Below are 27,571 nucleotides of genomic sequence, written 5' to 3'. Positions count from 1 at the left end.
AACACCCTTCCTCTGTTTGCAAACGGGTATAGCATGTTAACGGATACTAAATATGCTGGTATTCTTGCAGTTCCGAACCTAATTCGTTAATTTAGTTAGCCCCTTTAAAAGAGATGGCCTGCTACCTTCCAGAACAGTGTGGCTCATCTCTGAGCATACAGGGAGTTGGGCTCCCTTACAATTAAATATCGGCCTTTGAAATCTGTCCTTTTGTACATTTCTTGATCTGCCAGTTCAAAATAAAAAAAGCTTTTTCCATACCATGTGATGCTTTTTTTTTGGTAAGCAAGCTGCTCGCCGGAAAATGTGTTCGACTTTGGTGCACTCCCATCTTGCTCTTGCAGAGACGAGCAGAATAATATCACAGAGTTTGATGCGACAGCACCAGACTCTTCTGAGGGCCTCACTTGTTTGGAGTGTTTAACACCCGTAGCGTAAACTGCCAAAGGCAGGAGGTTCACACAGGGCGGGTTTAGCTGGCTCGGGGCTCAGTAGCAAAATGGTTATGTTACTGCACTCATCAATCTAGAAGCTGAACCAATGATACTCCAGTTGTAACAGGCCTAACTAGTGTTTTATACAGTTCCAGTATAGCCTCCCTGCTCTATGCCTCAGCGAACAAATGAAAGGATTCCATATGCCTTCTTAACCACCTTAGTGACCTGTCCTGCTGGCCTTCAGGGATCTGTGGGCACTCACTCCAAGGTCCCTCACTTCCTCTACAACCACTCAGTATCTTCCCGTTAAAAGTGTTTTCCTTTGCCTTGTTTGACCTCCCCAAATGGATTACTTCACACTTCTCTGGGCTGGATTCCATGTGCACTGCCTGAAAGGGTGATAGAGGCAGGAACCCCCTCAACTCATTTAAAAGGTGTCTGGATCTGCACCCCAAGTGCCCTAACCCGGACGACAACGGGTCAAATACTGTGAAAGTGACATCAGGCTGGATGGCTCGTTTTGTGGCAGGCACAGACACTATGGGCAGAATGGCCTCGTTCTGTGCTGTAAACTTTTTGACATTGATTCTACGGTACAGAGACATGAGTTCAAATCCCAGCATGGCAGCTGGTCTCAGCATTGGTGACCCAGTGTCAGATTGTTGTAAGAACCCATCTGGATCACTGATGTCCTTCCCTGGGATGCCCTTCCCTGGTCTGGCCTACATGCGACTCCGGAGCCCCCAGCAATGTGGGTGACTCCTAACTGCCCCTGAAGTAGCCTGGCAAGCCAGACGGTTGTCATGGAGAATGTGGCCCAACACCACCGTCTCAAGGGCAGTTAAGAATGGGAAATAAATGTTGGCTTTGCCAGCGATTCCCACATCCTGTGAATGAATAAAAGCGTGTGCTACAGCCAAGCGACCCAAATTTTGCTCGGTAACATCATCTTCGCTTGCCCCCTGGAAAGTTATTTACACTGACAAAGTATCACCCCATACCCAGCAAAGAGCGTTATTCTGTCTTCCGGTGACAGGGAGTAATGGGTTGATCGATGTAAAGAGGTTCACATCTCGCCAGAGTATTTTTGAGGAGCACTCACGTTTTCGCAGCAATAAACATTGACAATGATGCTTCGAGCCAAAACAAATGCCACTTAACAATAGCTGACATTGTTGCATTTACATCACACGGAGTTAACATGTCCCAAATACAACAACCAACTATACAAAGGAGGGAACTTTTCCCTGCATTTTTTTAAAAAATAGTTTTCATTAAATAACTTTCCTCAGGGATCTACACCCATACTATGGGCTCCCAATCCCCTGCTAGTTAAAAATCGAGCCCTCTATACGGCCTCTACTGATGTGGTAAAGGGGATGCTTGAATCTTCAATGTGCATCCAGGGATTGACCACATTGAGATAGAGGACATGTAAGGAGGCAGATCTTGGATTTTTCTCCATATCTGCCCTATGAAATCTGGAAAGCAAATTACTCCTTCGTCAGGTTCTGTCAAGCTTTTAGACCTTGGGCCTAGAAGGCCGCGGCACTACTACTTTAGGCAATGTTCAAGACAGGGTCAGTGACTCTTCACTTTTAGGTCACCTTTGGGATCTAGCTACATTTCTCAAAGATGGTTATAATCTGTGAAGAAGGTTTTACTCGATCACGGCAGCTTTGCTGGAAATTCTCTTAACGTTAGTCACACACTTGTAACAGCTGACACTCATCTGTCAGGAGTGGCAACAAAGGAAGGAGAGAGAAATATCCTTGCTTCATTTAATAGGGAGCAAAGCGTCTTTCATTAGATCAAGTCTCTCTCTCGCTCTCCTTCGAGCCATCTATTGCCTGCTAGGGGCTGAAGGTTTGCCTCTTCCTTCAGTTGCAGTAGCTCATGAAGCAGAAGTTAGACTTTAGATACATAATCAGCCTAACTATTGGCCTTGAATGAAGATGAAGGCAGCCTCTGACCTGAGGATTAATCAGGGGCGCTTGGCCGCAACATAAAATGCATCCATTTTGTTTTACAAAGCAGGTGGTCACATGGCTGCAGCAAAGCTCACGACAAACACGACCAAACACTGATGGTACACAAGCTGCACTAGTTCCTCTTTCATCTGCAACTGAATAGAGTTCTGTGTCACCCTATGAAGCTAGGGCTAGATTTTCACGGAGTCAGGGTTGACTCCAGAGTCATTTAAAAAATGGCGGGCTGGACCCGAATCTGGGATTCCTGCCCCCCCCCATTCTCGGCACCAGCAATTTTTTGCTGGCACAGGATAAGGGGCGCTGCCAGTGAGCCCACACCCTGCACTCCCCATCTGGCTAGCTCCATTATGGACGAAGGCATCTCCTAGCCCCCTACAATTTTATGGCTTCTCCATGGCTCATGGGTTCTCGGATGCTCAGAGCAGCTGGGAACCATAGTCTGAATTCAGGAACCTTTTGAAAGGTAAGTTTAGAAGTTCCTACCCAAGGCCTGGCAGCCACACCCCACGGACCCCATACACTCCATGTCAACTCAAGCCCCTCAGCCACTCCCCATGAGCCCTCATACTCCCCAGGCCAACTCAGTGCCAACTCACGTCTCTTACATGCCTAATCATCCAGTATGCGCTATGTACATAACCGATGAGCCCTTATAATAACAACGGCAATAGTGGAACTGCTGAGAAAAAAAGACACCCATTCAGAAATCTTCTTTGAAATAAAACCAAATTCTATTAAAATGTCAATCAGATGGCCCATTAAAGTATTAATAACAGAGACTTCAAAGTCTTCACACCTCTTAATGTTGTCCAAATAAACATTGAGACGTTGACAAAAAAGAACAGCTTATTATAATCACTTAAAGATGCCAATCAAGCAAAGTCAACAATTCACTTCACATGTCAAAATGGATTCCTTGCTGAGCAAATGCTTGTATTGGTCTGGGCTCTCAGCCAAGCATGCATAATGAGGATAGGTGGAAACTGTGGAAACAGCATTTTTTTTTCCCAGAAGGAGATTTCTGAATGAATGTCTTTTTTTTTCTCAGCAGTTCCACACTTGCCAATGTTATTATATAGCTCATTGGTTATGTACATAGTGCATAATGGGTAAATGAGCATTGAGTTGCCGTGGAGAGTATGAGGGGCCATGAGGACTGGCTGGGATGGGGGGGGGGGCATGAATTGGTACAGGCGGTATAAAGGGCTATGGGGAGTGCATGGGGAGTGGGTCAGTGTGAGGAGTGAGGGCTAGCAGGGTCTAACTGCTTTTATTACAGCTGAGGCGAAGTCCCATAGAACCGATTCGGGACATCTAACCAGCCCAGGGCATGACACACACCCGTCCCTGTGACCACATAAGATCTGCTTCCTGGGTCGGCGGGTCCAACTCCATTCCACACTGGAATCGCCTGACTCGGCAGTGAAAAATCAGCCCAATATGTCACTGTTTAGGGTTATGTGTCACCATGTAGAGCTATATGTCACACGTAGAGTTATATGTCTCTTATGAGGCTATGTGTCACAGTAAAGGGGTAAATGTCATTGTATAGGGCTACTCGTTCCCGCACACGGCTACATGTGACCATATAGGGCTATGTGTCACTATACAGGGATACACGTCATCGTATAGTGCTATGTATGACAAATATAAGGCTAGATGTCACTGTATAGGGCAATGTGCCACCCTATAAGGCTATGATCAATGTATAGGGTAACTTGTTACTCCATAGGGTTACGTGTCACTCTACAATCTCACTCTATGAGGCGGTGTGTTACTACATGAGGTTATAGGTCACTGCATGAGGTTACGTATCACCAAATGAGGTCGGACGCCTTGCTGTCAGAGGCAAGGAGCAGCAAAATGAAGGCGGGGAATGTTGTCCCTTGAAAGGCTGACTGCGAACGCGCGCGAAAAGCAGCACGTCGGCCAACCGGCTTGGGATCTGAGAAGCGTGACAGGCAATTCGGGCAGCAGCTCTTCGGACTGAGCAAAGCGAGGGAAGTGTGTCAGGCCCCACGGCGACCATACACACCGGGCTGTTCACGGTGAGTCCTCCACAGAGATGCCTGAGGCGGTGGGCAGCAAGAGTTGGCTAAGACAGTGAAAGTACCGATGTCCTACAAAGTGTCCCCAGTCCCAGTCCCAGTCCGTGACGTTTAAATAACAACAAAAAGGAAAACTTGTTTCGTGGAGGAGGAAAGGGTGGGACACACACACACACACACACACACTATCGGGACCCTTGTAACCGAAACACTGCACGACAGCCAGGGATGCAACACCTTTTACCTGAAGGGCGATAAAAAAAAAACACCGTGACTTTAAATGGCGGCTTCTGTGCGGGCAGGTGCTGTGCCAGGGAACGTAATTCTTTCGAAGCTTCTTATGTGGACGTGAGAAGGTGGTGGGGGGGCGGGGGGGGGGGAGGGGGAGTGGTTAGAAGGGGGTCACGTGGCCCTCTAACGGTTCACGTGGCCAGTGGTTAGAAATGGTTCACGTGGCCCTCAAACGGTTCACGTGGCCCGTGGTTAGAAGGGGGTCACGTGGCCCTCTAACGGTTCACGTGGCCAGATTTTCGGCGTTGACGCTGGACATCCGGATTTGCGAGCTGCTCTTGCTCAGTACGGAGAGCTGGGTTCCCCCGTTGGCCCCGCTGCTGGCCAGCGACGGGTGCCGGTGCTTGAAGTCAACAGCAAAGTACCGGTTTACCTTCCAGCTCCTCCACTTCCGCTTGATCTCGGACTGTACCTTTGGGAAGAAACTTAAAAATGTCATTTGAATGTACTCAGCTGCGTCAGAACTGAAGGGAATCAAGCACAAAGCAAACACTAGAGAGAAAAATTCAGAATAGAAGGCTTTTCTTTAATCGTTTACAGGAAGAAGATAAAAGCAGCTTACCTCCCCGTTGAGGAAACAATACAGAACTGCCACAACAAACCCCTGCAAGGAATAAACAAGCCACATCCAGAATTAGTGCAGTATAAGAAAGCATTTGTATTAAACCGGGATTTAAGTCTAGCATCGAGCTCCATTCAGCTAATGGGTCTTGGCTATTGGCCGCCATTTTGTTTTTCCCTCTTCTTTCTCTCCCTCTCTCTCTGTCTGTGTCTCTTCCTTGGATGTGATTCTACTTGGAACAGGCAGCTGCCATTCTCACCCTCCCACTCCAACGCCCAATCTAACAAGCCTACGTGCGGAGTGTGGGCGAGAGTGGGCGGTGAGCTTGCCTCTTGAGTCAGAAGGTCGTGGGTTCAAGCCCTACTCCAGGGCTTGAGCACAAAAACAGGCCTGATGCTCTACTGCAGCGCTGAGCAAGTGCCACCCTGTCCTTCTGGATGAGGCATTAGCCTGAGGCCCCCACTGGCCTGCTCAGGTGGATGTGAACGATCCCACGGGCACTTCTTCTTCGAAGAAGTTCTTCCTGGTGACCTGACCAATATTGATCCCCCCAATCTAACAGCATAAAATCTAGTCATTATCACAATGCTGTTCGTGGGAGCTTGCTGTGTGCAAACTGGCTGCCATGTTTCCTACATTATAATAGTGACTACACTTCAAAAGTACTTCGGTAGTGAAAGAGGCTATATAAATGCAAACCTTTCATTCTTTTTCAATAATAAGTGCGGCGGCTGATTGCTTGACTTCAGGAGGTGTCTTGCCTCCCAAAGGGGAGAGTCTTTCTATTGCTTGGAGATGTGGTGACCTAGCAGCAATGTCATTGAACCAAAGGCCCAGGCTAATGTTCTGGGGATATGGGTTCAAATCCCATCATAGCAACCGCTGGCAGTGGGTTTTAAATCAATTAAGTAATAAAAAATCTGGAATTCAAAGTTAGCCCCAGTAATGGTGACCATGAAACTATCATTGATTGTTGTAAAAAATGCAATCTGGTTCACTAATGTCCTTTGGAGACAGAAATCTGCCATCCTTACCTGGTCTGGCCTACATGTGGCTCCAGACCCACAGCAATGTGGTTGACACTTATTTGTCCTCTGAAATGGCCAAGCAAGCCTCTCAGTTGTACCAAATCACTAAAGGGAAAGTCCAGAACAAGGGGGCAAAACCTAAAGGTTAGAGTTTAAGTCATTCAGGGGGTGGTGTCAAGAAAGGGTAAGGAACTTTGGAACTCTCTCCCCCCAAAAAGTTTTTGATACTCGGGATCAATTGAAAATTACAAAACTGAGATCAACAGATTTTTATTGGGTGAGAGAATTGTGCGTTATGGAACCAAGGTTGGCAGATGGAGTTAAGGTATGGATAGGCCATGACCTTATTAAACAAGTAGCGCAGGTTCAAAAGAAGAAAGACTTGCATTTATATAGTGCCTTTCATGACCACAGGATGTCCCAAAGCTCTTTACAAACAATTAAGTACCTTTTGAAGTTCATCCTTTATCAAATATCATAAAAGCCCATCTGGTTCACTCATGTCCTTAAGGGAGGGAAATCTGCTATCGGTATCCGGTCTGGCCTACATATGACTCCAGATCCACAGCAATGTGGTTGATCCTTCGATGCCTCTGAAATGGCCCAGCAATCCGCTCGGTCATATCAAACTGCTACAAAGCCGAAAAGGGATGAAACCAGACAGACCGCCCGGCATCGATCTAGGCACCGGAAACAACAACGGCAAACCCAGTCATGTCGACTCTGCAGAGTCCTCCTTACTAACATCTGGGGGCTAGTGCCAAAATTGGGAGAGCTGTCTCACAGGCTAGTCAAGCAACAGCCTGACATGGTCATCCTCACAGAATCATACCTTACAGATAATGTCCCAGGCACCACCATCACCATCCCTGGGTATGTCCCCTGTCCCATCGGCAGGGCAGACCCAGCAGAGATTGGTTCAGGAGGGAGTTGCCCTGGGAGTCCTCAACATTGTCTCCGGACCCCATCAAGTTCATGGCTTCAGGTCAAACATAGCCAAGGAAACTTCCTGCTGATTACCAACTACCACACCCCCCCCACCCCATCCTCAGCTGATGTATCCATATTCCTTTGTTTGGAACACCAAATGGAGGAAGCACTGAGGGTGGCAAGGGTGCAGAATGTACTCTGGGTGGGGGGCTTCAATGTCCATCACCAAGACTGGCTCGGTAGCACCACTACTCGGTAGCACCACTACTCGGTAGCACCACTACCACTCCGGAAGGACATAGCTGACAGACTTGGTCTGTGGCAGATAGTGAGGGAGCTAACAAGAGGGAAAAAAAACTACTTGACCTCATCTTCACCAATCTGCTTGACACAGATACATGCGTGTGTCTGACAGTATTGGTAGGAGTGACCACCGATATGGTCCTTGTGGAGATGAAGTCCTGCCTTCACATTGAGGATCCCTCTGGCACTACTACCATGCAAAATAGGATAGATTTAGAATAGACTGAGCAGCTTAAAACTGGGCATCCATGAGGCGCTGTGGGCCATCAGCAGCAGTGGAATGATATTTAACCTTAACCTGCCCGGCATATCCCCCACTCTACCATTACCATCAAGCCAAGTGATCAACCCTGGCTCAATAAAGAGTGCAGGAGGGCATGCCAGGAGCAGCACCAGGCATACCTAAAAATGAGGTGTCAACCTGGTGAAGCTATAACATAGAACTACTTGTGCCAAACAGCATAAGCAGCAAGTGATCCCACAAAAAATAAATCAGACCAGAGCTCTGCAGTCCTGCTACATCCAGTCGTGAATGGTGGTGGACAATTAAACAACTCACTGGAGGAGGAGGCTCCACAAATATCCCCATCCTCAATGATGGAGGAGCCCAGCACTTCAGTGCCTTCAGCCAGAAGTGCTGAGTGGATGATCCATCTTGGCCTCCTCCGGAGGTCCCCAGCATCACAGATGCCAGTCTTCAGCCAATTCGATTCACTCCATGTGATATCAAGAAATGGCTGAAGGAACTGGATACTGCAAAGGCTATGGGACCTGACAATATCCTGGCAATAGTACGGAAGACCTTTGCTCCAGAACTTGCTGTGCCCCTAGCCAAGCTGTTCCAGTATAGCTACAACACTGACATCTACCTGGCTATGTGGAAAATTGCCCAGGTATGTCCTGTACACAAAAAGCAGGACAAACCCAACGTAGTCAATTACTGCCCCATCAGTATACTCTCCATCATCAGCAAAATGATGGAAGGTGTTGTCGACAGAGTCATCAAATAGCACTTACACAGCAATAAACTGCTCACTGACGCCCAGTTTGGGTTCCACAGGTGCCACTCAGCTCCTGACCTCATTACAGTCTTGGTTCAAACATGGACAAAAGAGCTGAACTCCCAAGGTGAGGTGGGTGTGACTGCCCTTGACATCAAGGCAGCATTTGACTGTGGCATCAAGGAGCCCTAGCAAAACTGGAGTCAATGGGAATTGCGGTAAACTTTCCGCTGGTTGGAGTCATACCTAGCACAAAGGAAGATGGTTGTGGTTATTGGTGGTCAATCATCTCAGCTCCAGGCCATCACTGCAGGAGTTCCTCAGGATAGTGTCCAAGGCCCAACCATCTTCAGCTGCTTCATCAATGACCTTCCTTCCATCATAAGGTCAGAAGTGGGGATGTTCGCTGATGATTGCACAATGTTCAGCACCATTCGCGACTCCTCAGATACTGAAACAGTGCATGTCCAAATGCAGCAAGACCTGGACAACATTCAAGCTTGGGCTGATAAGGGACATGTAATATTCATGCCACACAAGTGCCATACAATGACCATCTCCAACAAGAGAGAATCTAACCATCTCCCCTAAACGTTCAATGACATTACCATCACTGAATGCCCCACTATCAACATCCTAGGGGATTACCATTGACCAGAAACTAAACTGGACTAGCCATATAAAGACTGTGTCTACAAGAGCAGGTCAGAGGCTAAGAATCCTCCTGACTCCCCAAAGCCTGTCCACCTGTCAGGAGTCAGTTACCTGGATGAGTGCAGCAACAACTACCCTCAAGGAGCTTAACACCATCGCGGACAAAGCAGTCCGCTTGAGAGGCACCCCATTCACCACCTTCAACATCCACTTCCTCCATCATTGATGCACAGTGGCTCCTTAGACAGCACCTTCCAAACTCATGACCTCTACCACCTTGAAGAACAAGGGCAGCAGATGGATGGGAACACCACCACCTACAAGTTCCCCTCCAAGCCACTCACCATCCTGACTTGGAAATATATCGCCGTTCCTTCACTGTGGCTGGGTCAAAATCCTGGAACTCCCTCCCTAACAGCACTGTGGGTGTACCTACACCACAGGGACTGCAGCAGTTCAAGAAGGCAGCTCACCACCACCTTCTCAAGGGCAATTAGGGATGGGCAATAAATGCTGGCCTAGGCAGCGATGCCCACACCCCGTGGAAGAATACATTTTTTAAAATGCTGTATGTAAACATAGTGACAAGATTCCCTCTGATTTCTTGAGACTTGTGGCAGCTTTTGGAAAGCAGTTAGGAGGTCCCAACATGTCTCTAATATCAGAGGAATTCCATTCCTTCCGCCCACCACCCACCCCCCCCCACCCCTCCCCCAACCCCACCTCCCCGCCCCACCGTCCTCCACCATCTTCTAACGATAAGGAATTTTCCAGAAAGGGAATTACTGGGTGGTCGTCACCAACCGGAATTTGGCCTGATTATTTCTCCATACTTGCTGCCCAGGACATTGAAATGAATGCTACCATCTGCTAAAGCCCGGATGAAATCAGCCATTTCTGGCAGGCTAATAACGACAGTTCAAAATCGATTATTGCCTTTAAATTTTCTCAATAAAGCTTTTTTTATTCTAATCCTTTCCATAAGGCTCAACCTTCTCAGTAAACCTCTCCCTTGTTGATGGCATTGACTGTTTACCTGGCATGCAGTTCCAGAGCCACAGGGTTGGTACCAGCCTAGCCAATCCTTGCGAGTAGGCCAAGATGGAACATCGGGAAACACCTCACCATGGACAACAGTTCCCAACCCCTGGGGCTGGCCTGGAGTCTTCAGGAATTAAAGGTTAATCCCCAGGACACGGTTGTGAGCAACTTCCAGGGAAATTAATACAAAGGTGCCTTTTATTTTTCCATTTTCTTTAAAGGCTTTCCTTCGCTACTTTTAGAAATATGAGAGACGGGGAGAAAAAAGAAAATGGTTGCTTGGCTGAGAGGCAACATCACCTGTGTCGGGGAATGAAGGGTTGGGCGGTCAATGGTGGAGCATGGGGCATTGTGGGATGGTGGATGGTGAGAGGTCATGTGGTGAAAGCTCCAGGATTTGACCAATCACATTTGGTGCCCTCACCCATGGGCACATCTCCTGCCCTTACTTGACAATGAAACCTTTTCGCAAAGGGTTAAAGATGGTGACTGGCTGTGGGGCTATCTCCGCTCAGAGACCCTTAGGGCCAACATCAGAATAAAGGTAATAATTTTAATAAATAATAAAAATGTAAAAAAAAATCTATTTCCACCGGCAGCAGGATTGTTAACACGAGGACACAAGTTTTACATTAATAGGTGAAAGAATCAGGGGAGCAGATGAGGAGTTTTTTATTTTTATGAACAGGGGATTGTTGCAATCTGCAATGAGCTCACTTTCAGATGAGAATTGGATCAATATTTGAATAGAAAAAGAATTCAGATTTCAAGTAAAGAGCAGCCACTGGGACTAATGGATCGCTCTTTGCAAACCTACAAGATTCTGAGGGGGTTTGATAGGTGGGCGCTGAGAGATTGTTTCCACTGGTTGGGGAGACTAAAACACAGGGCGCAGTCTCAGGATAAGGACTTAGATGAGGAGAAATTTCTTCACTCAAAAGTTTGTGAATCTTTGGGTTCCTCTACCCCAGAGGGTTGTGGGTGCTCCATCGTTGAATACACTTAAGGCCGGGATAGACACATTTTTAGTCCCTCAGGGAATTAAAGGATATGGGGACTGGGCAGGAAAATGGAGCTGAAGCCTGAGATCAGCCATGATCGTATTGAATGTCGGAGCAGTTTCAACGGGTCGTATGCTCTTACTCCTGCTCCTATTCCTTGTGCTCTCCTTCAAAAAGGCAGCATAGTCATGATGGGCTGAATGGCCTCCTGCGTGATCCCATGATACAAGAAAACGGCCCCAGCCAGGATCTGCGGATAATAGTCAAGAGGAGGAACTATTTCTCGCCTTTGCTTTCGGCTTTCGCTAACTGATGGAGAGATAGACCCCGTTTCAATGGCTCCCTGTTATAACCACTCGGCAGCAGCCTAGCATCTGAATAGGGCTGGCAAGGGCTATGACTGGCCCACTGCAGAACGAGGTATCTTTCTGTGTCCTTCCGCAGCACGCCCTGCAATTTTACAGTGCTCTGACCAAGTTACCTGAAAGGATCCCAATCCCAGCTCAAACACCAGCCGTTCCCTGGTATTGACATCTTCTGGGTAAAAGGCAAAGACCGTGTAGTGAATCCCAAACAGCGGAATCAGGAGGAGTGTTGAACGGGCCAGTCTCCTGTGTGAAGTGATTGAGGAATGAGAGAAACAGCAGCCATTAACATTGGTGAGCTCGAGATGGATGGATCAAATTCAAGATCATCTCTTTAAAACACACAACATAAACCGGAAGAAACTAATATTTCAATTCCTGTCGCATTCAGCTCAAAAAATAAACTGGATCGGCTGCTAAAACGATTTTCTTCAGGAGTATTACTTCACCCTAAAAACTGGTTCGATATAATAGTAATAAGTTGCTATGTTTGCGAAATATCGGTGGGCTGATGTTGGGTATCTTTCAAAGGGGCACTCTATTAATTCAGGCTGTGCAAAAAGTGCTGTAAGTCAGATATTACTTTTTAGAGTCAGGGGCAAATATTATAAGAACCTATTAATCAGGAGCAGGAGTAGGCCATTCAGCCCCTCGGGCCTGCCCTGCCATTCAGTGAGATCATGGCTGATCGACTACCTCAACTCCAATTTTCCTGCCTTTCCCCAAATTCCTTGGTTCTCCTCACTATCCAAAAATCTATCAATCTCGAATGTGTTCAAAGACGTATAATCTGGGGTAGAGAATTCCAAAGGCTCACAGCCCCCTGAGTGAAGAAATCTGTTGTTACCTCAGCGCTAAATGGCCGACCACTTATCCTGAGACTGTGCCCCTGTGTTCTAGGTTCTCCAGCCAGGGGAGACAACCTCTCAGTGTCTACTCTGTCAAGCCCGATAAGAATTTTATACATTTCAATTGGATCATTTCTCATTCCTCTAAACTCCAGAGAGAATTGGTCAAATTTACTCCATCTGTCCTCATTGGACATCTTTCCCATGCTAGGAATCAGTCTAGTGAACCTTTGTTGCATGCATCACTACCACAATCCCCCACCTCCCAGTCCCTAAAGCAAAGTTAATCTTTCTTCAGATATAGAGACCAAAACTGCACACACAATTCCAGGTGTGGTCTCACCTGCACCATTTGCAACAAGACTTCTTTATTCTTATGCACCAAAACCTCTTGCAACAAAGGCTAACCTAATATCTGCCTTCTTAGTATATGAGATTTTACTGATCATTAGTGAGCTGTTACTGTTCTAAAATAAAACCATTGATTCATGGGCTAGTAAAGGATTCAAAGGCCAGTAAACAGATCATTCCGCCCATCGGTTCTGTGGCAGCTCTTTCAAAGAGCAATCCAGTTAGTCCCATTCTCCCTCTCTTACTCCTTATCACAGTAATGTTTTTCTCCTTAAATTAATTATCACATTCCTTTTTGAAGTTTACTATTGAGTTTGTTCACCCTATCAGGTAGTATCCCAATTCCTAAATGTTTGTTTGCGTTTCCTCTGGCTCTTTTGCTGGCCAACTTAAATCAGTACCCTCTGGATATCAACCTTCAAATCCACTTTATTGATTCTGTCGAGACCCTTTCTGATCTTGAACAACTCCCCTTAGCTTCCTCTGCTCTAAGGGGAACAACCCCAGCTTCACCAGTCTCTGTAAGCAATTGTAACCCCTCATTTCACAGAATCACAGAATCACACAGCGCAGAAGAGGCCCATCAATCTGAACCGACACGTGAGAAACACCTGACCTACCTACCAAATCCCATTTACCAGCACTTGGCCCATAGCCTTGAATGTTATGATGTGCCGAGTGCTCATCCAGGTACTTTTTAAAGGCTGTGAGGCAACCCGCCTCCACTATCACCCTCCTAGGCAGCACATTCCAGACCCTCACCACCCTCTGGGTAAAAAAGTTTTTCCTCACATCCCCCCTAAACCTCCTGCCCCTCACCTTGAACTTATGTCCCCGCATGACTGACCCTTCAACTAAGAGGAACAGCTGCTCCCTATCCACCCTGTCTATGCCCCCCATAATCTTGTACACCTTGATCAGGTCACCCCTCAGTCTTCTCTGCTCCAATGAAAACAACCCAAGTCTATTCAACCTCTCTTCATAACTTAAATGTTTCATCCCAGGCAACATCCTGGTGAATCTCCTCTGCAAACCTTCCAGCGCAATTTCTGGAAAATTCTACTGAATCTCTTTCATACTCTCTCTGAAGCTTTAACCTCCTTTCCTGAAGTATAGTGCCCAGAATTAGATGCAGTTGGCAGAGAGACATCTGCTCTTGCTGGTGGTGAAATTGGGGGCAGGAAGGGCATTTTATTAGGCAGGTTAGTGGCGTACCGTATTAAGCTGGTATCTGTCTTACATAACCTCTCACTACTTTATTCTAACTCCCCCATCAACCAGGGATGAGTTAGTTAACATGGGTTGTTACTGCTATAAATGAGGTGCGTGCTGTGCATTCAACAGAGAACATGATGAAGAAATGGACTGAGATTAGCACCCTGCTGACTGCAGCTCTCAGGGATTGACACAAAGACTTTGCAATCAATCACATGTAAGGGCAACGATGCTTTTTCTAAAACATGAACAATCCTACTCAATTTCCCATCCAGCAATATCAAATTACAACAACAACTTGCATTTGCATTGCCCCATTGACACAGCATAGCCACCCCCCCCCCCCACCCAAGAAGCTTCAAAGAGGTGTAATAGGGAATAGCCTTGCGGACCCTTGGGCACAAGGGATTAAGCGGTGATCTGATCGAGGTGTTTAGGATGAGTAAAGGATTTTGATCGGGTGGATGGGGGGAAGCTATTGCTCCAGGTGTGTGTGTCCCACACACGAGTGGGTGTAACCTTAAAGTTAGAGCTGGGGTGTGCAGGGGTGATGTCAGGAACATTTCATCACACAAAACGTTGTCAAGGCTGTGGGGGAGTGGGGTGGGGGGGGGGTTGTCAATTGAAAATTTCACAACTGAGATCGATAGATGTTTGTTAGATAAAGATGTTAATGGTTCTAGAACTAAGGTGGCTAGATGGAGTCAAGATACAGATTGGCCCCGGCAGACTGAATGGCAGAATAGTCTCGAGGGGCTGAATGGCCTATTCCTGCTCCTGTCTACAGTTTTAGTCTCCTTACTTGAGAAAGGACATAATTTCATTAGAAGTAGTTCAGAGAAGGTTCATTCAACCAATTCCTGGGATGGAGGGATTTTCTTATGAGGAAAGGTTGAGCAGGTTGGGCCTGTACTCACTGGAGTTTAGAAGAATGAGAGGTGATCTTACTGAAACATATAAGATCTTGAGGGGACTTGACAGGGTGGATGCTGAGAGGATGTTTCCCCTTGTGGGGGAGTCTGGAATTAGGGGGCACAGTTCAAAAATTAGGGGTCTCTTATTTAAGATTTAGATGAGGAGATTTTTTTTCACTCAAGAGGGTCGTCAGTCTGTGGAATTGTCTTCCCTAGAGAGCAGTGGAGGCTGGGCCATTAAACATATTCAAGGCTGAATTAGACAGATCGACAAGGGCTCAAATGATTATAGGGGCAGACAGGAAAGTGGTGACCACTATCAGGTCATCTATGATCTTATCAAATGGTGAAGCAGGCCTACTCCTGCTCCTAATTCTTGTGTTCCTAGGTAACCAGGTAGAAGATTAACTAGCCTTTCATTTCCCACTGAATGGGGTAATTATAATGAAGAATAGCTGCTGTATAACAACAGCCCTCATTGTGTGATACACTTGAAACTTTACAAGATGCTAATGAACTTAACCTTATATCTTTCATATTAACAGTAAGTAAACATACGATTCCAAATATTATTCTCAGTTGAATTATTCCCTTAAGATATGGACATTATGAGGTGAGGCCTGGTCATTATATATAGGATACACAGTCTGTGAACGCTACTTTTGCACGATATCTTGAATGAAATTGTAACAGTTTTCGAGACAGCTTGCATATGCTGGTCCAGAGGACATTGTACTGGACTGGCAACCCAGAGAAGTTGAGAATTCACAGTTCCATAATGACAAGATCCTCCTCCTCCAGGTGCCTCTTAAGGCATTGATGACCATGGGCTTCCATTGGATTGGTCCCTGATTATACTTGGCAAAGCACTGCAATGGTTTGCTGTTGCCTTTTGCAGTGCAGCTGACCAGGAAATGTTCCCACTCTTATCGCCTGCCATCAGGGAACATTGGAAGGATTTACAGGCTGATAATCAACCCCTGTGGCCACATTATGAACACACCTTCCATGACCATCAAGTGGGACTTGAACCCAGACCTTTTGGCCCAGAGGTAGGGACACTACCCACTGCGCCACAAGACGTCCCCTCATGACAAGATACAAAACTGAATTTAATAAATCTGGCAAAAGCAAAATACTGCGGATGCTGGAAATCTGAAATAAAAACAGAAAACGCTGGAAAAGCTCAGCAGGTCTGACAGCGTCTGTGGAGAGAGAAACCCGAGTTAACGTTTTCAGTCCGCCTGATTCTTCCCCAGAACTCTGACGAAGAGTCGTACAGACACAAAACATTAACTCCGCTTCTCTCTCCACAGATGCTGTCAGACCTGCTGAACTTTTCCAGCATTTTCTGTTTCTAATAATTCTGGTAATTTGTGAGGGTGACATCACAAAATCGCAATGGAAGCTGCGGTTGGCTGAACAAATCTAACCAGTTATTCCGACGTTCTTCAAGGATGAGAATGTGCCACACTAAACATGTGACTCCCATCTGTTGATCCTTAAAGAAATTCAGCAAACTGGGGGCGGGGGATTAGGAATTAGGCTAGAACAATAATTTAACTTAAATTATAACTTTGCCAGGGAGGAGTGAGGGAACATTTCAGAAACGCTTTTACAGGGTTATTAGACAGAGCCTTTTGAGGGATTGCCACCTCAATGTGCTTCAAACATTTGTTGGTCTAGTTTGTGACATTATTTGAAGGCAAATTGACTATATCATCTGGTCTCAATGGGCGGTCAAGTCTTTGCTGAGCACCAAAAAAAAGGAGAAACATTGAACATAAGAACATAAGAAAATGGGAACAGGAGTAGGCCATTCGGCCCCTCGAGCCTGCTTTGCCATTCAATAAGACCATGGCTGATCTTCTTGTGTTTCGATTTCCACATTCCCATCTAACCCCGGTAATCTTTGACTCCCTTGCCTATCAAGAATCTATCTGGCTCTGCTTTAAAAATATTCAATGACCCCGCCTCCACCACCTTCTGAGGCAGAGAGTTCCAAAGTCACACAACCCTCGGAGAGAAAAAAATACTCCTCATCTCTATCTTTGTGTCATCTGCAAATTTAGCTACCGTGTCTTCACTCTCCTCATCTAACTCATTGATGCAAATTGTAAAAAGTTGAGGCCCCAGTACAGACCCCTGTGGGACTCCACTCGTCACATCCTGCCAATCCGAAAAAGACCCATTTATGCATACTCTCTGCTTTCTGCCAGCCAGCCAATCTTCTATCCATGCTAACATGTTACCCCCTACACCATGAGCTTTTATTTTCCATAATAATCTTTGATGTGACACTTAATCAAATGTCTTCTGGAAATCCAAGTATAGCACGTCTACAGGCTCCCCTTTACCCACTGCGCATGTTACTGCTTCAAAAATCTCCAAGAAATTGGTTAAACATTATTTTCTTTCACAAAACCATGCTGACTCTTCCCCATTGCCTTGAGCTCTTCTAAGTGCCAGCTGTAACCTCCTTAATGATTGATTCTAATAGCTTCCCCACAACAGACATCAAGCTAACTGGCCTATAGTTCCCTGTTTACTGCCTCCCTCCCTTCTTGAACAGAGGGGTTATATTTGCTACTTTCCAATCTGATAGAACCTTTCCAGAATCTAGAGAATTTTGGAAAATTAACACCAATGTATCTACTACCTCATTAGCCATGTCTTTTACGACCCTAGGATGAAGTTCACCAGGACCTGGAGACTTGTCAGCCTGCAGCTCCATCAGTTTGCTCACTACCATCTTCCTAATGATTTCAGTTTCGCCAAGTTCACCACCTGATTTGCAGTTATTATTGGAATATTTTTTGTCTCTATAGTGAAGACAGAAGCAAAATATTTGTTCATTTCTTCCACCATTTCCCAATGATCTACTATTAACTCCCACCTGTCAGTCTCTAGAGGACCAACACTCACTTTACTTACTAGTTTCCTTTTTAAATACCTGTAGAAACTCTTGCTATCCGTTTTTACATTTCTAGCTAGTTTCCTCTCATACTCTAATTTCTCTCTCCTGATTAACCTTTTAGTCATTCCCTGCTGCCCTTTATATTCTGTCCAATCATCTGACCTGCCACTCATCTTTGCGCAGTTATATGCTTTTTCCTTAAGTTTGATACTTTCCTTAACTCCTTTAGTTAACCACAGATGATGGATCATCCCCTTAGAATTTTTCTTTATAGTAGGAATGTACTTATTCTGAGCATTCTAAAATATCCCCTTAAATGTTTGCTACTGCTTCTATATTGATCTATCCTCTAGCCTAGTCTCCCAATTTGGAAAATATGGACGGGGTGCGATGGTCAAGTGGCCACAAATTCTTTATTGTAAATGTTCATTCAGGCTGTGGGTGCTGTAGAGAAAGGTGGTGATCATAGCTTGTTAAATTTGGTCTGTTGCATCAGAGGCTGTTTGGGATGAATAGGAATCAATGTGGCAAATCGCCAAAGCTACAAGCAATCTAAACCCTGGCTTTGTGATAAGGTTGCAATTTGATAGGAAGAGTTTCCATTTATATAGGGCTGCTCATGACCTCAGGACATCCCAATGCACTTTACAGCTGAAGGAACACTTTTGAAATGTAGTCACTGTTGTAATGTTGGGAAACATGACAGCCCATTGGTGCACAGCCAGCTCCCACAAACAGCAATGTGATAATGGCCAGCTCATTTGTTTTTTGATGTTACTGCAGAGTCAATATTTGTTGGGAATAACTCCCCTGCTCTTCTCCAAATACTGTCGTGGCACATTTCGCCTCCACCTGAGAGGGTTGATGCAGCCTTGGTTGAAATGCCTCATTCTAAAGATGGCGCCTGCGACAGTGCAGCACCCCCTCAGCCCTGCCAGTCTAGATTATACAGTCTTTCGGCTCAGAGTTGAAGAGCTACCACGGCTGACACCTTGGCTGGTCAGAGGCATCATCAGGTATTACACATCACAGGTCACAGTACGATTCAAAATAAGGTGTTTCTAGAAGTTGGGTTTCCGCCAATGAAAGGATTGACCTTTGAAGATCTGTATTCGAGGGACAGGCATGAAGTAAGTATTATGATTTGAGTTTAATTTATCAGAATTGGACCTGAAGTTGAAACCCGGAGCCAGAGAGGTTCACCTTGGGCCTATGCTGTGCTCTACTTTAGCAATTAAAAAAAACCATGATGAAGAAATTAACAAGTTTAGGTGAATATACCACCTTGAGGCATCGCCTCAAATAACCCTCGCCCTTAATATTCACCACAGGGACAAAGCTGACCCGCTCTTTGGTGAATGGAATAAGATTATTTGCAGTATTGTCATGTTTTGCTCAAGTTCCAACATCAGGTTGGGAATGAAGGAAGGCTCAATATTTCACTTATCAGTAAAAACAAGATTCTCCAATATTAGCAAACGTTTAACAAGGTCGCATCGTGTATAAAAGTGCAATTTGTGAGCGGCAAGAGAAAGCCGTTGGACCTTCAACAATGATAAGGGCACAACAGTGTTTATTTGTACAATGCTTCAGGCATTGTAAACCATCCCAAGGCGCTTCACGGGAGCATAATCAGGTAAACGTTGACATTAAAACAAAGAGGGAGATAGTGCAATTGATCAGTAATTTGGTCAGAGGCAGGTCTGACGGAGCATCTTAAAGGAGGAGAGAGAAGTGGAGAGGAGGAGAGGTTCGGGAGAGTATTCCTGGAGCCCAGGGAGATGAAGACACCACCGCCAATGGCAGAGCAGGGAAAATCAGGGAAGGAGGGGGATGGAAGGTTGTAGGGGGGTTGTGAGTCTGATTACAGAGATGGGTGGGGGAGTGGTAAGAGCCTGGAAGGAATGTGGAAACGGGGATGGAGAAGATTTAAAATTGAGGTGATGCCAGACCGGGAGCCAATGTAAGTTAGCGAGCACAGGGGTGATGGGTAAATGGGACTTGATGTGAGTTCGGATGCAAGCAGCAAAGCTTAAGCTGAGTTCATGGGAGGTGGGGAGCCAGACAGGAGAGTCTGGAAGGGTTTATTTTATTCATTCTTTGGATGTGGGTGTCAGTGACTAGGCCAGCATTTATTGTCCATCCCTAATTGCCCTTGAGAAGGTGGTGGTGAGCTGCCTTCTTGAACCGCTGCAGTCCATGTGGTGTAGATACACCTACAGTGCTGTTAGTAAGGGAGTTCCAGGATTTTGACCCAGCGACAGTGAAGGAACAGCGACATATTTCCAAATCAGGATTGTGAGTGGCTTGGAGGGTAACCTGCAGGTGGTGGTGTTCCCATCTATCTGCTGCCCTTGTCCTTCTAGATGCTAGAGGTCACGGGTTTGGAGGGTGCTGCTGTGCATCTTGTAGCTGTTATGCATTTTGCACTGGTTGTGGAGGGAGTGAATGTTTAAGGTAATGGTTAGTTTGTCAATTAAGTGGGCTGCTTTGTTCTGGATTGTATTGAGCTTCTTGAGTGTTGTGGGAGCTGCACTCATCCAGGCAAGTGGGGTGTATTCCATCACACTCCTGACTTGTGTCTTGTAGATGGTGGACAGGCTTTGGGGAGTCAGGAGGTGAGTCACTCACTGCAGGATTCCTAGCCTTTGACCTGCTCTTGTAGCCACAGTATTTATATGGCTAGTCCAGTTCAGTTTCTGGCCTATGGTAACTGGATGTTGCTAGTGGGGGATTCAGCGATAGTAATGCCATTGGATGTCAAGGGGAGATGGTTAAATTCTCTCTTGTTGGATCCTTTATTGCTTTCAAATCTATGAATGAGTCATCTTTTCCACAATATTAATATTTGTGCCTAAAAGTGGCTCTATCTAAACTAATTTCCATTCTCCATGAAACCTGATGATATTTCTTTCAATAAACTCACATCTGCTTTCTCCCATATGCAGCTGATTTTGAATCTACCTCATAAGGCATCCTATTCCTCACCTTCCTACATTGCGGAGTATTCGTCAGTGTTGCAAATTATTGAAGGATTTTGCACTTTTGGACTATAGGATTTTAGTGCCTGCACTTAAGGAAGACTCAAAGATTGGACTTGATGAAAGATAAAATTAAGTAACAGTGCAAAGGACGCACACAACTTGACCAAAATCAGAGTGCATGATGGGCTCGTTATCACTCCAATCTTCCTTGAGGAATTCTATACACTCTCGAAGGACACTGACTGCTTACAATTAGAGAGATACAAAGGTCAAAGGTAAGACAGCTGTGTGCAGATCCAGGCCAAACAGAGAAGAGGATCACTGGTATGTTCCACCAGCAACAAAACCATGGCTCAAAATAATTTTTCAGCAGTACAAACACATCAATCACCAAACGTTATGCCACAGGTTAGCAAGGCCATTAAAAAAACAAATCAAGCACTAGGCTTTATTTCTAGAGGGATAGAATTGAAAAGTAAGGAAGCTAGGCTGAACCTGTATTGAACTTGGTTCAACCCCTGGACCTGATGGGTTGCATCCAAGGATATTAAAGGAAGTAGTTACAGAGATAGTGAATGCACTGGTAGTAATCTTCCAAGAATCCTTAGACTCTGGAAAAGTACCAGAGAATTGGAAAACTGCCAACGTGACACCCTTATTCAAAAATGGAGGGAGACAAAAAAACGGGTAACTATAGGCCAGTTAGCTTAACATCTGTCATTGGGAAAATGTTGGAGTCCCTTATGAAGGATGTAATCGCAGGGCATTTAAAAATGCAGAATATAATCAAGCAGAGTCAGCATGGCTTCATGAAGGGGAAATTATGCCCAACAAATTTATTAGAATTCTTCGAGGAGGTAACAAGCAGGATAGGTAAAGGGGAACCAGGAGATGTAATATATTTGGATTTCGAAAAGGCATTCTATAAGGCACAAGGACTCCCAAATCCCTCTGTGCTGTAGCCTTCTGCAGTCTTTCTCCATTTAAATAATATTCAGCTCCTCTATTCTTCCTGCCAATGTGCATAACCTCACATTTTCCCACATTTAGATGAATGAGAGGCTTGACAGGGCAGATGCTGAGAGATTGTTTCCCCTTGTGGGAGAGCCTAGGACCAGAGGGTATAATCTCAGAGTAAGGGGGCACCCATTTAAAACAGAGATGAGGAGGAATTTCTTCCCTCAGAGGGTAGTGAATCTGTGGAATTCTCTATCAGAGGGCTATAGAGGCTGGGTCGTTGAGTATATTCAAGGCTGAGATAGACAGATTTTTAATTAGCAAGGGAATCAAGGATTATGGGGAAAAGGCAGGAAAGTGGAGTTGAGGATTATCAGATCAGCCATGATCTCATTGGATGGCGGAGCAGACTCGATGGGCCGAATGGCCTCCTTCTGCTCCAACATCTTATGGTCTTATTATGCCATATAAATACATTGTTGTTGAGAGTTAGGAGGCAGAAGTGGGGGATAAAGGGTTTATTTTTCTGACTGGCAGGAGGTGACTAGCGATGTTCTCCAGGGATCTTTGACGGGCTCTCAGTTTTTCACCGTACATGCACAATGAGGTGGAAGAAAGAGTAGAGCATCGTATCTGCAAGTTAACAGATAGCATTAAGTTACGAGGCCGTCAGTTGGGAGGAGGAAGTTGCAAAGGGCCACAGGCAGACTAAGCGAGCGGGTAAACCTATGGTCAAGGCAGACAACCATGAGGCTATCAACTGTGGATGTGAGAGAGACAAAGAAGGATATTTTCTCATCGATGAGAGCTGGGAGGCAGTGGAGAAGCCAAGAGATTTAGGTGTTCATATACACAAACTGTTTAAAGCTAGGGTACAGGTGCAAATATTAATCATAAAAGTGAATCAATTGTGCTAATAGTGCTAACGTCACAGGAGGAGTATTGCAATTGGATTAGAGGGGAGCTGAGGAGCAATTACTTTTTCACCCAGAAGGTGATGGAGGCAGAAACCCTCATAACATTTAAAAAATAATGTGGCATGTGCACTCGAGGTGCCATAACTGACAAGGCTATGGACCAAAAGCCGGAACGTGGGAATTATACTGCACAACTCTTTCTAGGCTGGCGCACACACGATGGGCCGAATGTAGACGTTTTCTATGTTCCTAATGTCTCAGAGGAGTTGAATTTTAATGGGAAGGATGTTCTACTGCAGCTGTACAGAGCTCTGGTCACATTGCATCCAGATACTGCATTCAACATTGGGCACTGAGCTTCAGGTGGGATCATAAAAAAGAGAAAATGCTGGAAATACTCGACTAGGTCAGGTGTCATCTGCGGAGATAAATGGCCCTTAACAGAATATGGAAAGGATAAACCAGAATGATACCAGGGCTTCGAGGGTTAAATTGTGAGGAGGTTGCCGCTTATACATAGCTGGTATTCCCTAGAATTCAGAAGGGGTGATCCGATTAATTGAGGTGTTCAAAGTGACTCAACAGGGCAGAAAAAGAACAAAACTATTTCCTCTAAGTGGGACAATTCAAATCAAGAGGGGCATCAGCAGTGAAATCACAGAACAATTTCTCACACAAATGGTCATGGAACTTTGGAATTCTGTTCCCCACAAAACAAACTGAGGGTCAGTTGGAGATTCCAAGACAGATCAATAGATTTTGATGAGGCAAAGATATCAAGGGTTATGAAGCAAAGGTGTTAGATTGAGTTAAGATTCAGATTAGCCATCAGCTTACTGAACAGGCCTGAGGTACTGTGAGGCCTCCTCCTATTCCTAAGTGCCTATTTGCTATCATGGGAATACAGTGAATCCACCACCTTGGAGAATGGTTAAAGGGCCAGCAGAAATGGACAGTTTCTGCAGAACGCAGACTCAAGGCTTCGAAATTGTTGAGGAAGAAATAATATTTTACATGAGCTACATAATAGTGGGTATTAGTAGTGATAGGGGGTAAGAATGCTTGAAATTTAATACAAATCCCTGAATTAAGAATCAAGGGTTTTAGAGATAAAAATGGGTCTGCGTTATATTTAGGGTTAGGGCAAATTTAGCAATGGGATGGCCGAGTCCAACCCACCACAGCTGTCTGGAATAGGCATCTGGCCAAGTGAATATGTTAAACAGGGTGGTCAGCCCCTCATTAACAAGAACAACCTGTGGACCATGTGAGGACGCCTGCTCCAAAGTTCTCGCCAGCAGACACCTCCCCCAATTCCTCGGTATCCAATCGCCCTCCCCCACCCCCATCCCTCTTGTCGTCACTCAATCCCCCAATCCCCTTCCCGCCCGCGGACTTACCTTCGGGGCAGCTGCCACTGAGGCTGAGAATTCAAACAGGAGAGCTGCCGCCGTTGAGGCGTGACAGGCACTGGCAGGTCAACTAATTAATATTCAAGAAGCCCGAGGCCCACTTTTAGGTGGGCCTGGGTTCTTCTGATTCTGGGCACCAACAAGTTTCCACTCCTCCCAGTTGTAGCTAAATGTTTGAATGACTTCTACTTGGCCACTCTCCATAAGGATTGAGTTGATTCAATGTGTCAACTAAACCAAACCAAACATTAAGGCATCGTACGCCATTACTGGTGGCTACGAATGGTGCAGTGATAATTCACTTGCCTCCAAATACCAAGGTTTGCTAATTCAAGCCCCCCCAGGCCAGAGACTTGAACTTCCAGCGCAGTGCTGTGGGAGTGTAGCACTGGCAGAGGTGCCCTCCATTGGATGAGATGATAAACCAAGGGCATAGACACCCACCCAGATGCGTGAAAGAACCTCAGGCTCTATTTTGAAGAAGAGCTGGGGACTTCTCTCCTGTGACCTAACCAGCACTTATCGCTCAGCAACCATTGCTAAAACAGATTATCTAATCATTTATTGTATTGCTGTTTGTTTGATCTCACTGGGCGATAGATTGGCTGGTGCATATCGTACATTACACAAGTCACTAAAAGTACTTCATTAAATGTGAAGTGCTTTGGGATGTCTGGAGGTCGTGAAAGGTGGTATGTAAATGCAGGTTCCCTCTTTTCCCTTCCCAACAATGTGCAGGAGGCATCTCATATGTCAACACTATAAATCTAAATATAGTCAACCACCCAATCAGATTGCGATTCAAAGCCATTTCATCCGAGCACCGTTAAATCCAAACTCAACAGTGAACCTAATCAGCTGAACACATTGCTGTTGGATGATAAAGCATTCACGTGTCATGCTGAATTAACAATTGTTTTCCTAATACACTCGTAGAATCAGTTATGGTCTCAATCCTTGGTCTCCTATCTAAACAGGGTAGTCAGAATAAATGGCACCCCATAAGTAAACTTTAAGATGATGCCCCACAATTCTAATCTCTTGGAAAGGCCAATTTTGGCCACCGCCTATTGACCCCATCTTCTATTTTCTATCTGGACAGAAGGTTGAGTATTAATTTCTTCCAGAAACACAGAGGTAAACGTAGTAAATATTCCACGCATGCTTTCACAACAGACATCAGTTCAGTGGGGAGGGAGGTTTCACTTTGACTTACAGGGTAATGGTGGATAGTTCTGACATCTTGCACACATGCTGGTTAACTCTCTGAGGCTGACAGTAGCATTTCTGCACACAGCTGTCAAACATGACAAAGTTTTGATTCAGTTTATTTACAGAAGATAGAACCAGCCAGAGAGAAAAAAAAGGAAAATAAATAACACGATGAATGGGGAACGGGTGAGAAAGAGAGAATAAAAAGGTGTGTGTTGTGCTTTTCCCAGCAGGCCATAAAACAAGAAACGTCAGAATTACAGTACTGTGTTTGTCTTACACACAAACACACACTTCATCTCAATTTCTAACCAGAATGGCAGCATATATACAGTAGAACATAAGCACATCAGGCTTTTAAGGGAAAGGTCAACCAACTCATCCTTTTAGTTAGATAAGTTCCAACTACTCACTATGCCCCCCAAGTGGCTCATTTTGGTAGTGCTTCCTGCTTCAGACCACACAAGGTCCTCAGTTCAGGTCCAACTCTAGCACTTGTGGGGCATGGAAGGAGTGTTCATGTGCCTGAAAGCAGTCTGTTAAATGACTTGCAAAATCCTTCCACCACTCTCCAATGGAGTGAAGGTCTGTGCAATAATGAGGGGCCCTGACCTTCCCTCACCTGCTAAATCATGTGAATGCTGTTCCTATCCTTACAAACTCCTTTCCCATCTGTGACATGGGAAGCTTGTCTTGCCCCTTAATTGTGTTTGCTGACAACAGGACCCCCTTCATAGAATAGTTGCAGCACATACAGGAAGCCATTTGGCTCCCTTTTGTTTTGTGAGATGTGGGCATCGCCGTCTAGGCTAGCATTGGTGAGGTTGCCTTCTTGAACCACTGCAGTCCATGTTGGTGTAGGCACACCCAGAGTGCTGTTAGGGAGGGAGTTCCAGGATTTTGAACACAGCCTGGTCCCACTCCCCTAGCTTCTCCCTGTAGCCCTGGATTTTTTCACCTTTAGCCAATGATCCAATTCTCAAGCCATGATTGAACCTGCCTCCACCACACTTGCCGGCAGCGCGTTCCAGAACCTAACCACTCGATGAGTAAAGAAGTTTTTCCTCATGTCCCCATTGGTTCTTTTGTCAACCACCTTAAATTGGTGCCCGTTGGTTCTCGATCCTCCCACCCATGAGAATAGTTTCTCTCTATCTGCTCTGTCCAGACCCTTCATAATGCCTCCATCAAATCTCCTCCCACAGTGAAGGGTTATTAAAAATGGCAGGTACTAAGGGAGAACTGTGCTCTCAGTGCTGCTGTCTTGCAAATGAGACATTAAACCAAGGAACTGTTTTCCCTCTCAGGTGGATGTAAAGGATCCCATGGCACTGTTTCAAAGAAGCACAAGGGAGTTATGCCTGCTGTCCTGGCCAATACTAATCCCTCAACCAATATCACAAAGAAACATTCTGCTCATGATCGCATTGCTGTTTGTGGGAACTTGCTGTGCTCATTTTATTTTAACTCATTCACGGGGTGTGGGCTTCACTGGCTGGGCCAGCATTTATTGCCCATCCCTAGTTGCCCTTGAGAAGGTGGTGGTGAGCTGCCTTCTTGAACCGCTGCAGTCCATGTGGTGTAGGTACACCCACAGTGCTGTTAGGGAGGGAGTTCCAGGATTTTGACCCAGCGACAGTGAAGGAACGGCGATATATTTCCAAGTTAGGATGGTGAGTGACTTGGAGGGGAACTTCCAGATGGTGGTGTTCCCATGTGTCTGCTGCCCTTGTCCTTTTAGATGGTGGTGGTTGTGGGTTTGGAAGGTGCTGTCTAAGGTAAGTTCCTGCAGTGCATCTTGTAGATGGTACACACTGTGCGTTGGTGGTAGGGGGAGTGAATGTTTGTGGATGTGGTGCCAATCAAGCGGGCTGCTGTGTCCTGGATGGTGTCAAGCTTCTTTAATGTTCTCATTATGGCTGCTGTGCTTCCTGATATATACAATAATGAGTACACTTCAATCGAGCTCCACTGGCTACGGAGAACTTTGGGATGTCCTGAGGACGTTTATGGTGCTGGGTAAGTGCATTGAGCCATTCGCTCTATCTTTCAGCTGAGTACATAAGGCCAGAAATAGGCAAATAGAAACCTTGGTTTTGTAAGTGGGGGCATATTGTACTAACCAACGAGATAATGTTTACACAACCAGGCAATATAACAGGAGTACAGCAGGAATAAGCCTGAGGGGCTGA

The 27,571-nt window shown here is 45.6% G+C and overlaps 1 protein-coding gene across 1 annotated transcript in view; it reads right to left on the bottom strand.

Moving 5' to 3' along the window:
• Positions 1-4,990: 4,990 nt before the first annotated feature.
• Positions 4,991-27,571, bottom strand: part of LOC121276452 (pituitary adenylate cyclase-activating polypeptide type I receptor-like) — a 224,143-nt gene continuing 201,562 nt past the window's right edge. The window contains exons 13-16 of the mRNA XM_041184869.1: positions 25,384-25,464; positions 11,769-11,898; positions 5,330-5,371; positions 4,991-5,179 (exon numbers count right to left, since the gene is read on the bottom strand). Of these exons, the coding sequence (XP_041040803.1) occupies positions 4,991-5,179; positions 5,330-5,371; positions 11,769-11,898; positions 25,384-25,464 (442 nt within the window). The remainder of the gene's footprint in view (positions 5,180-5,329; positions 5,372-11,768; positions 11,899-25,383; positions 25,465-27,571) is intronic.

Source organism: Carcharodon carcharias, chromosome 3 (genome assembly GCF_017639515.1).
Source record: "Carcharodon carcharias isolate sCarCar2 chromosome 3, sCarCar2.pri, whole genome shotgun sequence".
NCBI classification, from domain to species: domain Eukaryota; kingdom Metazoa; phylum Chordata; class Chondrichthyes; order Lamniformes; family Lamnidae; genus Carcharodon; species Carcharodon carcharias.
The sequence above is the reverse complement of the archived record's forward strand: the minus strand, read 5'-3'. Positions and strand labels throughout refer to the sequence as shown.